Genomic DNA, 13,349 nt, shown 5'->3' with positions numbered 1-13,349 from the left:
TGCAGAACAAAGTGACATTTTTATTGGTACCGTATATAATATATATATATTTTATTTGTTTTTACACACCTTGGGATCACTGATTTTGAACATTTTCACTTGTTCATTATAGCAAACGTGAACATTCTTTGTTTAAATATAAACATTTATTTTTTTTTTTTTACATTTTATTCCTTTCTTGTAACTAATAGTCTTACAATTAGCACTATATAGAAATTTTGACCATCTTTTAGTAATGTTCCCCATATTGTTGTAACGTGCCCATCCTTGTCCCCTTGTAGTATTGTGCCCCATCCCACAGTAATGTGCTCATCCTTGTCCCCATCCTTAAGTAATGTTCCCCATCCTTGTCCCCATGGTATAGTAATGTGTTCATCCTTGTCCCCATGTTATAGTAATGTGTTCATCCTTGTCCCCATCCTATAGTAATGTCCCCAGCATTATCCCTATTCTATAGTAATGTTTCCCATCCTTGTCCCCTTGTAGTAATGTCTCTATCCTACAGTAATGTGCCCACCTTGTCCCCATCCTGTAGTAATGTCCCCATCCTATAGTAATGTCCCCAGCCTTGTCTCCATTCTATAGTCATGTGCCCATCCTATCCTAGTCCCTATCCTATAGTCATGTGCCTATCCTAGTCCCTATCCTATAGTCATGTGCCCATCCTAGTCCCTATCCTATAGTAATGTCCCCATACTATAGTAATAATGTCCCCATCCAATAGTATTGTGCCCATCCTTGTAATGTCCCCATCCTATAGTAATGTCCCCAGCTTTATCCCCATCTCATAGTAATGTGCGCACTTTGGCCCCATCCTGTAGTAATGGGTCAGCAGCTCCCCTCACCTTCCACAGACACCGGAGTGAAGCTGAGGGGAGTGGTCTGCGGCCCCAGATCCACAGTGATTGAAGAGATTGGTCACAATGCCGGTCTCTCCAATCAGAGCTGGGGGCGGGTGAAACAGACGTCACCCAGCTCCAGCCAATGATCGGTGCTACAGCTGCCCTGATCTTGGCTGGATTTCAATGTTTCAGTGGCTGTGATTGGCTGAGCGGCGTTCGTCAGCCAATCACAGCCTCCGTAGGTATGGGGAGGAGACACCACCCCTCCTGAGGTCCCCTCTTCCCCGAATCTAAGGTATTTGCAATGATCACAGCCACCGGGGCTGCTATTTCGCCATGACGTACTGGGTACGTCATGGGTCCTTAAGTACCAGGGAGCCATAAAGTACCCAGTACGTCATAGGTCGCTAAGGGGTTAACGTCCAACACACATACACACACACACAAAGCATTCTTCTCACCTGTCCCGTGCTCCCTCGGCTGCCTCATCTCTGCTCCGTGCGGCCCCCAGGCCCGTGCCCCTGTTCACTATCGTGGCAGGTGCAGTGTCACTGTCAGTGATTTATGTGAGATGATTGTATTGGAGGCCAGCAACACATTCAACTGACATAAAGCGCAGACAGTGGCACTGCACCTGCCGCGATAGTGAACAGGGGCACGGGCCTGGGGGCCGCATGAACTACCCTGAGGGGCCGCGTGTTTGAGACCCCTGGCTTAGATGATGCCATATCTTCCCCTTGCTCAATTTGTTGTCTGGGGGGTCTGCTGTCTTGGCACCACTCCTCAGAAGATAGCGTCCCATCAATAGGAAGCCACCCATGTTTGGTTTTCAGCTTGTCAGCAGGTGTCCTGGTCTGCAGTGTCAGGTTCTAAAAGGGAGCTGTAACTTGTGTTGGTTTAGTGTGAATTTATTTATTTAATTAGCACTCCTGAAATCAGGTGGGGGTGGAGGAGGGGGGGGTGGTCTGCAGAGTCCTGACCCTAAAGGGAGCTGTGACTTGTATTGTTTTATTATGCTTTTATTTATTTCTATATTTGACTCTTGTTCCTGAGTCTCCACTATCAGCCTATCTAGCAGGTGGGTGGCCTGTTCTGCAGCACCACACAGCTATGAAGAGCAGTGCTTTAGTAATCCACTTTGTTGGAACAATGTCCCAGCTTCTGCATTTCTGGGAGGACCGCCACCATACTGCTCTGCAGCGTTGACCCCTATATCGCCCATCTTCTGAGCTCTCTCCTGAGTCCCCGCTGTTAATACAACCTCTCCACCTCCCCCGGTGTGATAATTTTGTTCTACCAGCAGGCTGTAAGTTTGTAAGCAGACGACGTGGTGGACTGAGAGTGAGGAGTTTAGCTACACTGCCGGCGCCATCTTTATCACGCAGCTTGATGTCTCTCTCTCCCGCACGGGTCTCTCCAGTGATGCTGCTGCAGGCTACCTCTGAGCAGAAAACCTCTGCTACACGTTATGGATTGCCAGGTGATTCGGTCAGGGGCTTGCTGAGCGTGTTAGTGCTCCCACATTGTGATTCTGGGTGAGGGGTGACGGAGCCTGAGAGAATTCTGACTTACATCATCAGAACCGGAAGTCAGAAAGTGAAATATTTTAGCTATAGAACATATATTATTATTTACTGATTTTTCTATATTTTTTTTAATTCACATTAAAACATGACGTAATTTCCTTTTAGCATGCAACTAGAATTCTGAAGTGTCCTCTCTATCCGAGATACTCAATCAAGAGCAATGTGCTGTGTCAACAGTTAGCAGACACCCTCTACCCAAGCAATTTGTGTTGGAGATTACAGACAATGATGTGATGCCCCTTTATACATCAGACTTGTCCATAGTGCCATAAAAAAATCTGTACTCACTTTCATATAATGTATTGTGACGTCTACCCCAAACCACAGCCTCAGGATGGCTGTCACGGACAGACTAGAGGTAAGCTACCCACTTGGTAGAATCCCGAGAACCCCGAAACCCTCTAACCCCTGTACAGGGATCTGGAACTACTACAGGGTCCAAGAGATTGCTGCTTATGGAAGGCAGAGTCCAGAGGAAAGCAGTCGTCAGGCAGGGTCAAAACCAACAGGTACAAAAAGGGAAAAAAAGGCAAGCAAGAGCATAGTCAGGAAACCAGGCCAAGGTCAAACTGGAGATTGCAGCGACGTACAAAACACAGCAGGCAGGAGACTTGTCTGAATAGGCAGAGGTCAAAACACAGGGATCAGAATTCAGGAGCAGGGAGTGAACCAGAGACAAGTGGCAACTAGCAGGCTGGTGGAGGAATAAGAAGAGTGTGGTGCCTTCCCATTGGCTGTGGCTGAAAGGTGGTAATTTCAGCTGGAAGGCACACGTTACTACAGTCAGCCAGAGGTACTGCAGGTCCCAGGGAAACCCAGCTTAGTGGATGGGCGGAGCCTGCGCCCACCAGAGCTACAGTTAATGAGTTCTCCCCTATCAACAGCACAGTCCACAGCAGGAATACGGCGGCACCTGGTGACCGAAGCAGAAGTTGCAGGAGCGGACTCTGATGGAGACGTGACATGTATGCATGGTTGGGTTCCCTTTAAGATACTTCCAAGAATACGATTAGTAAGTACAATTGTGTTTGATTTTGTACCCAATAGAATCTTGATATATTTTTTAAGATCATTTTTCAAATGTCCTAATGTAAAGGGGAAACTCTAGAAGTAGAGCTACTTTATTTATTGTACTCACTTATATAGCACAATTAATTACACAGCTACTTTACACGAAAGTTAATAAAGTTTCTCGGTTAAATATAATTGTTCACTGTCTTACCCGATTGTTGAGTTCTGAAATCCTGTGTACATAGAAAACTGAGGCCAGTCAAGTTCATTGGAAATAGCAAGCGCCATGTTGGAAAATGAGTTCTAAAAATCAAAAGGACAATGTTTAACTGAAAATGTATATATTTGCTACTATTAACCAATTACATCAATATTTGAAAACTTTTTTTTTTATATATCCAAGAAAAAGCAAAAAGCATAGGCAGCACTCCAGATTCTCAGTTAAAGAAAAAGAACTTTATTGAGCCCAGTGTCAATGTTTCAGTTCATCAGAGCCTTTGTGACAAAGATACTGATGAACTGAACCATTGCCACTGAGCTCCATAAAGTCCTTTTTATTTACCTGAGAATCTGGAGTGCTGCCTATGCTTTCTTTGGATTTACATATTTCAACTTCTGGATAGTTGTGGTGAGGCCTAGCACTCAGTATTTTTGAAAGGGTGCTGTTCTATATATTTTTTTTTAGTATATATACCATTGGTTCACAAACTCCAGTCCACACGACCCCCAACAAGTCATGTTTTCAGGATTTCCTTAATATAGCACGGGTGATGCCTTGATAATGATTCCATCACCTGTTCATTAGTAAGGAAATCCTGAAAACATGACTTGTTGAGGGCCATGAGGACTGGAGTTTGGGAAACACTGATATATACTGTAACGCAGTAAACAGTAGTGGTAGATGGGAGTTATATTCCTCCTAGCATGTGCCTTTTGCACTGGTGAACAGCAGAGAAAAGATTAATCCCTGGCCTGGATCTTCTCTGCTAGTTCAGGTTTTGAGGCAACGCCCAACGTGCGCAGGTGCATGATTAGCACAGCATATAAAAGCAGCCAGAACTTCTCAGTGTGAGGGTGGTTGAGTTGGAAAGCTGATGGAGACTTTGTGGGTAAATCACATCTGAATGTCTGGAACTTATGCTTTCACCAAGCTGGACTTTTCCTTTTGTATCCCTGTCTGAAGTAAGACTGTGCATTTATGTCTGTGTTCAGTGTGAATAAAACACTGTCCTTTCAGGACTGAAAACTTGTGTATGCCTCTTTACTGCATTGCTGCCACTGCCTACCAGAGCGGATTCCCTACAATACACACTTTGCCCCTGTACCGTCCCCATGCCAGCAGCCGAGCTGCTTGGATCCAGATTCGCAGTGGCTCGAGGGTCTCCGGACCCGGGGATCGTGCAGCCACTCAAATAAAGGGGGGATATTTACAAGGGAGGTTATAGAGTTTGTGACGCCACCCGTGGTATGTGGTAATTAGGAGTACTACTGCTGCAATTGGGAGTACCCGAGGATGATGGAATGGGGCAGACAGGTGTTGTGACCCTCCACGGGTAGGGTGGATACCCCGGGGCTCGGTGATGGTGGGGGAGTGCCGTTGGATGCAATGGGGTCACTGTTGTACTCACTCAGTCGATTAAGCTGACACCGACAATTGGTAAAACAAGTCTCTGGACATTGCTGCCGCTGAGAGGAGCTTAGTTTGGGTCCCGTCCCCAATGGTGCTGCCTGGTGATCCGTGACCTGCCTCCTGGCACTAATTTTACTTCTTTGGTGGTCCCGGTAGTGTGAAACTTGCCGGGTCCCGCTCCCTACTATGGCTAAGTGTGGGAGCTTGCTCTCAGGGCTCACGCTTGGGATTTTATGGACTGTTTTGGATTAGAAAGTCCTACCCCCCTTGTTGCGCTAATGCCCCGATTTTGGAGTCGGTGAGAACGGATCTTGAAGACTCCATTCTCTTTGGGTAAATTATCGGGTTGCCTGAAGCTACTCCCCGACCTAGGGTCCACGTACCCCGTCGTCCTTGGTCCCAGCCCGGTGATGGTGCAAGGCCGCCGGCTGTCCTCCTCGACAGATCCGTGCCCCTTGCCACGATCCCCTGCGACCGGGGGTCAAGCTCCTCTAGGCCCAGACCACCGTCTGACACTTAGATTACTTCCCAGTAGCCCTACTCCTGACCTCCTCTCACATTCACTACCAGACTACTCTCTCCTTCTGTCACTCCTGACTTCTCCTCTTCAACCCCCCCAGATGGCGCTACTCTATTCCACTCAAGCCGTCCACTGGTGTGTTTGGTGGGTGTGGTGCAGAGTGTTCTAGGGTTTGATTAGCTGATGTAGGCAACACCATATGGCTAGGGACCCAAAACCAAGAAGATGGTGGATACTGCATGGGAGGGCAGATTGTGCAATACCCTGTGACGACCTGATAGTTTAGCAGCGTCACACCCCGAAAATAAGATCTACCCCGAAAATAAGCCTTGGTAGGATTTTTGGGGCTTTTTTCAGTATGCTAACAATATTAGACCTTGTCTTATTTTCGGGGTAACACACAGATATATATATATACTGTATATATTTATATACGTCATGAAGCAGTAGACTGCAAAATAAAGACGGCTAAAAATCCAGAACATTATGTGGGTCTGGAGATCCAAATGCTCTTTTGATTATACTGTTTCAATGTTTTGGGAACTGTAGTATTTTTCTCCAATTGTGCAAGATTGTTTTAAAGCAGATAAAGTAAAAGGGAACAAAGACACAAGATTTATTCACCAAAGGCCGGTCGATATCCACAGGCGAGCAGATCAGTCATGTAATGGATTATAGGTGAGCAGCGGAGAATAGATGCACTGAATTTCTCATGCACATATGGTGCTTTGGATAAAAACAAATATATCAATCTTCCTAGAGGAAAACAAATATGAGGAAGGAGATAGCTCCTCTGATATTGTTATTTTTAGATGATAAGATATTTTGGTGGAGTGTATTAACCGAAAATGAGGCAAAAGCATGTGTGTGTATAAAATATCATTTTCATTCCTGATCCATATAAAACCACTGGGACAAGCTTTGGTAAATCAGTGTCAAAATGTTTGAAAAGATAAAGACTGATGTGGTGGACGTCCCAAGAGGCCAGTTTTGATACATGAGGACCGTTCTGTGTGTATGCAGCATGTGGCAGCTAGCTATTCATTGTGCAGGGCTCTAGCAGAGATGTATAATAGATACATACAAACCTTAGACATAGTCATAGGAGTCAACCACTCCGGGGGTATGTGGAAGTGGGCAGCGGCAGAGTCTCCTAATATTATTATACCCTTTGAATCAGTACCTGCAAAATACATTCAACATTTATACAAAACAGTTTGCACTGAGTATTCCAATTCAGAGTTTTAAAAAAGCCACACCTTCTGGCAACATAATAATTTATATATTTTCTTCTAATTAGCAGTAAATTAATTTTCGACAGTTTTGGTATTAGATTTTATCATCCTGGCTCTCCTGGTCAGTTTGGTAAATTTATAACCAAATCATGAAACCATTTGATGGTTATACTCCACTTTTGTAGCCTGCTTTTATTTTGACCACTTTTCTTGGCTTTTCTTGAAGGAATTGATAGAAATAAATCCCTGCATATACTTTAGATAGCTGCCTGCTGAATGATGATTCGCATAATAATTTGGCCTTCATCTATCTCTCCGGACTCTCCCATCTGGTGAGTTTTCCTGTGTTCTCTAGGAGCGTGCCACTGCCACTCATTTCTGGCAGAGGCTTATCTCAAGCAGTCCAAAATAATCTTGCCCAATGATCTTTTTTCAGGCCCTTGCCTTATACCTTAAGGCCACGTCTCGCTAAGCAACATCGCTAGCAACATCGCTGCTGAGGCACGACTTTTGTGACGTAACAGCGATGTTGCTAGTGATGTTGCTGTGTGTGACAACCTGGCCCCTGCTGTGAGGTTGTTGGTTGTTGCTGAATGTCCTGGACCATTTTTTAGTTGTTGCTGTCCCTCTGTGAAGCGCACATCGCTGTGTGTGACAGCAAAAGAGCAACAACTGAATGTGCAGTGCGCAGGGAGCCGGCTTCTGCGGACGCTGGTAACCAATGTAAATATCGGGTAACCAAGAAGCCCTTCCCTTGGTTACCCGATATTTACCTTCGTTACCAGCGTCCGCCGCTCTCATGCTGCCAGTGCCGGCTCCCTGCTCCCTGCACACATAGCCAGACTACACATCGGGTAATTAACACGATGTGTACGCTGGCTAGGAGTGCAGGGAGCCAGCGCTAAGTGGTGTGCGCTGGTAATCAAGGTAAATATCGGGTTGGTTACCCAATATTTACCTTAGTTACCAAGCGCAGCATCGCTTCCACGCATCGCTGCTGGCTGGGGGCTGGTCACTGGTTGCTGGTGAGATCTGCCTGTGTGACAGCTCACCAGCAACCCGTGTAGCGACGCTCCAGCGATCCCTGCCAGGTCAGGTTGCTGGTGGCATCGCTGGAGCGTCACTTAGTGTGACGGTACCTTTAGACTGTTGGCCGCACTTGTCAATATTGACGGGTTCAGGTGATGTTAGACTTAAACCCCTTATACACATTAGACTATCTTTGACATCTTTCCTCTGTGCTACAGTATCCCCTGCTAATAAGAATCTCTATTGGCTATGTCCGGCCTGTGTATGTATTCTATGTTTGGTACTAATTGAGATCTGCATAGATGAAATATTAATTGACCATCATTAATTTAGAATGAAATTATAGCTTTAAGAACTATAATGAGGTATTAAACAGGCATTTTATGGTTGTAATTACCACATTACAGTGTATTGTAATTGGGGGACTTATTTCAAATGACTTTGACTGCAGCCGTAGTCAGTTGTATACTGAGTAATATTGGCATTACATTTTAGGCACATTACAGTGGGCAAAGTCTGGAAAATGTAAAGCAATTTGACCATTACATGCAAAAAAAAAATATTTGGCCATCATATCTATCGCGTATGTAGATATTTTGGTATATTTGAAAATCTACAAAAAAGGAAATGTCAAAATCACAGTGCTTTTAGCTTTTATAAAATAGCAGTGATAATCAACAGGACACCACTTAGTGAGACTCTAATGGAAGTACTGTGGTCTAGCTTCACATTAGAAGTAATTATGTCTGTGCCTATGAATGTTTGCTTTATAACAACTCCTCAAATGCCTGCATGTAGCTGAATTACAAGACACCTTGGGACAAACAAAACCATTCTTCGAAGTAGCAATTTGCGTAAATATGTAAAAAACTTGCTATTTTATTACTTTATACCAAAGCTCTTATGTACTCAGTTGAGTGTATACGTGTGTATATATTCAGTACAGACTAAAAGTCTGGACACACCTTCTCATTCAAAGAGTTTTCTTTATTTTCATGACTCTGAAAATTGTAGATTGAAGGCATCAAAACTATGAATTAACACATGTGGAATTAAATACTTAAAGGGAAGGTATCGTCAAAAAAAAAATAATAATAACTGAAAAAAATGTAAAGTAATAATGTTTAAATGTTTTGTTTAAATATTATTTTTTTTTTTTTTAATTGTGCAAAATATAAAAAAAAAATTAAAAAATTTGATATTTTCCACTGTTAAACACTAGGGGGAGCAGCTTCTGAAATCCTACTGAATTTCCACTGTATAAAAAGCTCAGATTAAAGCCTGCCGTAAAGTGGGAGGAGTCTGCTCTCCTGTGTGTGATGTCGCCTCCCCCCTCCTAATCTGAGTGTTTACAACAGATAACAGAGAATGACATGTAGGGACACAGTACACAGCCATTTTCATGGTGACCAGAAATGTCTAAAGTGTCACCAAGGACAGCAGGAGTATCACACAGGATAGGATTAGATACACGGCTCAGCAGACAGTATCACACAGGATAGGATTAGATACACAGCTCAGCAGACAGTATCACACAGGATAGGATTAGATACACGGCTCAGCAGACAGCATCACCCAGGAGAGGATTAGATACACGGCTCAGCAGACAGTATCACACAGGACAGGATTAGATACACGGCTCAGCAGACAGTATCACACAGGAGAGGATTAGATTCACGGCTCAGCAGACAGTATCACAGAGGATAGGATTAGATACACGGCTCAGCAGACAGTATCACAGAGGATAGGATTAGATACACAGCTCAGCAGACAGTATCACACAGGAGAGGATTAGATACACAGCTCAGCAGACAGCATCACCCAGGACAGGATTAGATACACGGCTCAGCAGACAATATCACAGAGGATAGGATTAGATACACAGCTCAGCAGACAGTATCACACAGGAGAGGATTAGATACACAGCTCAGCAGACAGTATCACACAGGAGAGGATTAGATACACAGCTCAGCAGACAGTATCACACAGGAGAGGATTAGATACACGGCTCAGCAGACAGCATCACCCAGGACAGGATTAGATACACGGCTCAGCAGACAGTATCACACAGGATAGGATTAGATACACAGCTCAGCAGACAGAATCACAAAGGATAGGATTAGATACACAGCCCTGCAGATAGTATCACACAGGATTGGATTAGATACACAACCCTGCAGACAGTATCACCGGTATACACACAGGTACTCACATGCAGTGGCGCGCGCGTACACACACACACAATCACCCCTGATGGGGACCTTGTGCCACACACATACAATCACCCCTGATGGGGACCTTGTGCCACACACACACACACACACACACCTTTCACATCATTCCTCCCTGTGACCTCCGGTGGGCGCTCCAGGCAGCTGTGCTGCATGCCATCCTCCCCTGCGTCCGGCCGACATTTCACACATCCGATCGCATACACTCACAAATCCGATCGCATACACTCACACATCCGATCGCATACACTCACACATCCGATCACATACACTCACACACACTCACGATATCGCAATCGCGCGCGCACACACACACACACACACACACACAGCAGCGGCGGCGGCGGGCAGAGCTGGGGGAGCTGCGGCAGCGGGCAGAGCGGGAACTTGGGAGAACGGAGGGAGGGGGGTGTCATTGGAGACGGTAACGGCGGCGGCAGTAGCTGGGGCAGAGCAGGGGCTGGGGAGAACGGAAGGATGGGATGTCATCGGAGACAGTAAGGAGGGGAGGGGAGGGGAGGCGGCCCGTACTCACACATCCCGGAGGTTGACAGGGGTAAGGTGGAGCAAAAAGGCCACGCTGTGAGCTCCACAATAATGGCGCTGAACTCCTCCCTCTTGTGTTCTGGACAGCCCAGGGGGCGCGTCCACGTCACATCAGACGCCCACTGTAACGTATGGCAAGGGGTCGGAGCCCGACTATCAGAGTCTATGCACAGGGGCTGCCATAAAGGAAGGAGTTACTGTCGTTACACACAAGGCAAATCCAGCATGGCAGCCCCCAGTGCCTCCAGTAAAATAAGAATTACATAAAAACTAAATAAGCTGCGATTTTCATTTTGTATTAGAAATACTTGATTTCATAATCACTATTTTTAATACAAAAATAAAAAACCGCGATACCTTCCCTTTAACAAAAAAGTGTGAAACAACTGGAAATATGTCTTATATTCTAGGTTCTTCAAAGTAGCCACCTTTTCCTTTGATTACTGCTTTACACACTCTTGGCATTCTCTTGATGAGCTTCAAGAAGTAGTCACTGGAAATGGTTTTCACTTCACAGGTGTGCCCTGTCACATTTAATAAGTGGGATTTCTTGCCTTACAAATGAGGTTGGGACCATCAGCTGTGTTGTGCAAAAGTCTGGAGGATACACAGCTGATAATCCTACTGAATAGACTGTTAGAATTTGTATTATGTCAAGAAAAAAAGCAGCTAAGTAAAGAAAAACGAGTGGCCATCATTACTTTAAGAAATTAAGGTCAGTCAGTCCGAAAAATTCGGAAAACTTTGAAAGTGTCCACAAGTGCAGTGGCAAAAACTATCAAACGCTACAAAGAAACTGGCTCACACGAGGACCGCCACAGGAAAGGAAGACCAAGAGCCAGCTCTGCAGCGGAGGATAAGTTAATCCGAGTCAGCAGGCCTTCATAGTAAAATAGCTGCTAGGAAACCACTGCTAAGGACAGGCAACAAGCAGAAGAGACTTATTTGGGCTAAAGAATACAAGGAATGGACATAAGACCAGTGGAAATCTGTGCTTTGGTCTGATGAGTCCAAATTTGAGATCTTTGGATCCAACCACTGTGTCTTTATGCGACGCAGAAAAGGTGAACAGATGGACTCTACATGCCTGTTTCCCACCGTGAAGCATGGAGGAGGAGGTGTGATGGTGTGGGGGCGCTTTGCTGGTGACACTGTTGGGGATTTATTCAAAATTGAAGGCATACAGAACCAGTATGCCTACCACAGCATCTTGCAGCGGCATGCTATTCCATCTGGTTTGCATTTAGTTGGATCATCATTTATTTTTCAACAGGACAATGACCCCAAACACACCTCCAGGCCCCCTTCACACGTCCGTGAAAAACACGCACGTGTGTTACGGGCCGTTTTTCGGGTCCGTGTCCCGTTTTTGTGTCCGTTTTTATGGTCCGTGTGGCACCTGTGTGAATTGCGTATGCTAGCCGTGTTTGTGTGCAGAACGTCCGTGTGTGCGTGTGGAATTAACGTGTATGTGTACGTGTAATGTCCGTGTGTAATGTCCGTGTGTGTGATGCACAATGTCGTTTATAAATGTCGGCTGACAGCAGACAGAGTTGCGCGATGAGAATGAACTCGGGTGAACTTCACCCGACTTCATCCTCATACCGCGGCTCTGTCTGTGTCGAGTACTGATTAGCGGTCACCTGTGAAGGATTCACCGGTGACCGCTAATCCCCCGATTGACTGAAGTTTCCCCCCCTCTCTCATACTCACCGTTCCTCGATCTCCGGCGCAGCGCTGCACGGCATTCACACGGCTGCGGCGGCTTTTACTATTTTGAAAAAGCCGGCCGCTCATTAAACAATCTCCTATTCCCTGCTTTCCCCGCCCACCGGCGCCTATGATTGGTTACAGTGAGACACGCCCCCACGCTGAGTGACAGGTGTCACACTGCACCCAATCACAGCAGCCGGTGGGCGTGTCTATACTGTGCAGTAAAATAAATAAATAAATAATTAAAAAAAAACGGCGTGCGGTTCCCCCCAATTTTAATGCCAGCCAGATAAAGCCATACGGCTGAAGGCTGGTATTCTCAGGATGGGGAGCTCCACGTTATGGGGAGCCCCCCACCCTAACAATATCAGTCAGCAGCCGCCCAGAATTGCCGCATACATTATATGCGACAGTTCTGGGGCTGTACCCGGCTCTTCCCGATTTGCCCTGGTGTCGTTGGCAAATCGGGGTAATAAGGAGTTATTGGCAGCCCATAGCTGCCAATAAGTCCTAGATTAATCATGTCAGGCGTCTATGAGACACCTTCCATGATTAATCTGTAAGTTACAGTAAAAAAACACACACACCCGAAAAAATCCTTTATTTGAAATAAAAAACACACACAAATTCCCTCATTACCAATTTATTAACCCCGACAAACCCTCCATGTCCGGCGTACTCCACGGACCTCCAGCGTCGCGTCCAGCTCTGCTGCATGGAGGTGACAGGAGCAGCAGAAGACACCGCCGCTCCGGTCACCTCCACACAGCAAATGAGGTGAGTAGCGCGATCAGCTGCTGTCAGTCAGGTAACTCGCGGCCACCGCTGGATCCAGCGGTGGCCGCGGGTAACCTCAGTGACAGCAGCTGATCGCGCTACTCATCTCATTAGCTGCGTGGAGGTGACCGGAGCGGCGGTGTCTTCTGCTGCTCCTGTCACCTCCATGCAGCAGAGCTGGACGCGACGCTGGAGGTCCGTGGAGTACGCCGGACATGGAGGGTTTGTC

At 46.0% G+C, this 13,349-nt stretch overlaps 1 protein-coding gene across 3 annotated transcripts in view; it reads right to left on the bottom strand.

Moving 5' to 3' along the window:
- AOAH (acyloxyacyl hydrolase) overlaps nucleotides 1-13,349 on the bottom strand; it is a 201,198-nt gene that overhangs the window by 51,252 nt on the left and 136,597 nt on the right. For all 3 annotated transcript variants that reach the window (XM_075316585.1, XM_075316587.1, XM_075316586.1), the window contains 2 exons: nucleotides 6,678-6,772; nucleotides 3,651-3,742 (listed from right to left, as the gene is read on the bottom strand). In XM_075316585.1, coding sequence (XP_075172700.1) covers nucleotides 3,651-3,742; nucleotides 6,678-6,772 — 187 coding nt within the window. The remainder of the gene's footprint in view (nucleotides 1-3,650; nucleotides 3,743-6,677; nucleotides 6,773-13,349) is intronic.

This window comes from Anomaloglossus baeobatrachus, chromosome 6 (assembly GCF_048569485.1).
Source record: "Anomaloglossus baeobatrachus isolate aAnoBae1 chromosome 6, aAnoBae1.hap1, whole genome shotgun sequence".
Lineage (NCBI taxonomy): Eukaryota > Metazoa > Chordata > Amphibia > Anura > Aromobatidae > Anomaloglossus > Anomaloglossus baeobatrachus.
Note: the sequence above shows the minus strand (reverse complement) of the source record. Positions and strands in the feature narration are given on the sequence as shown.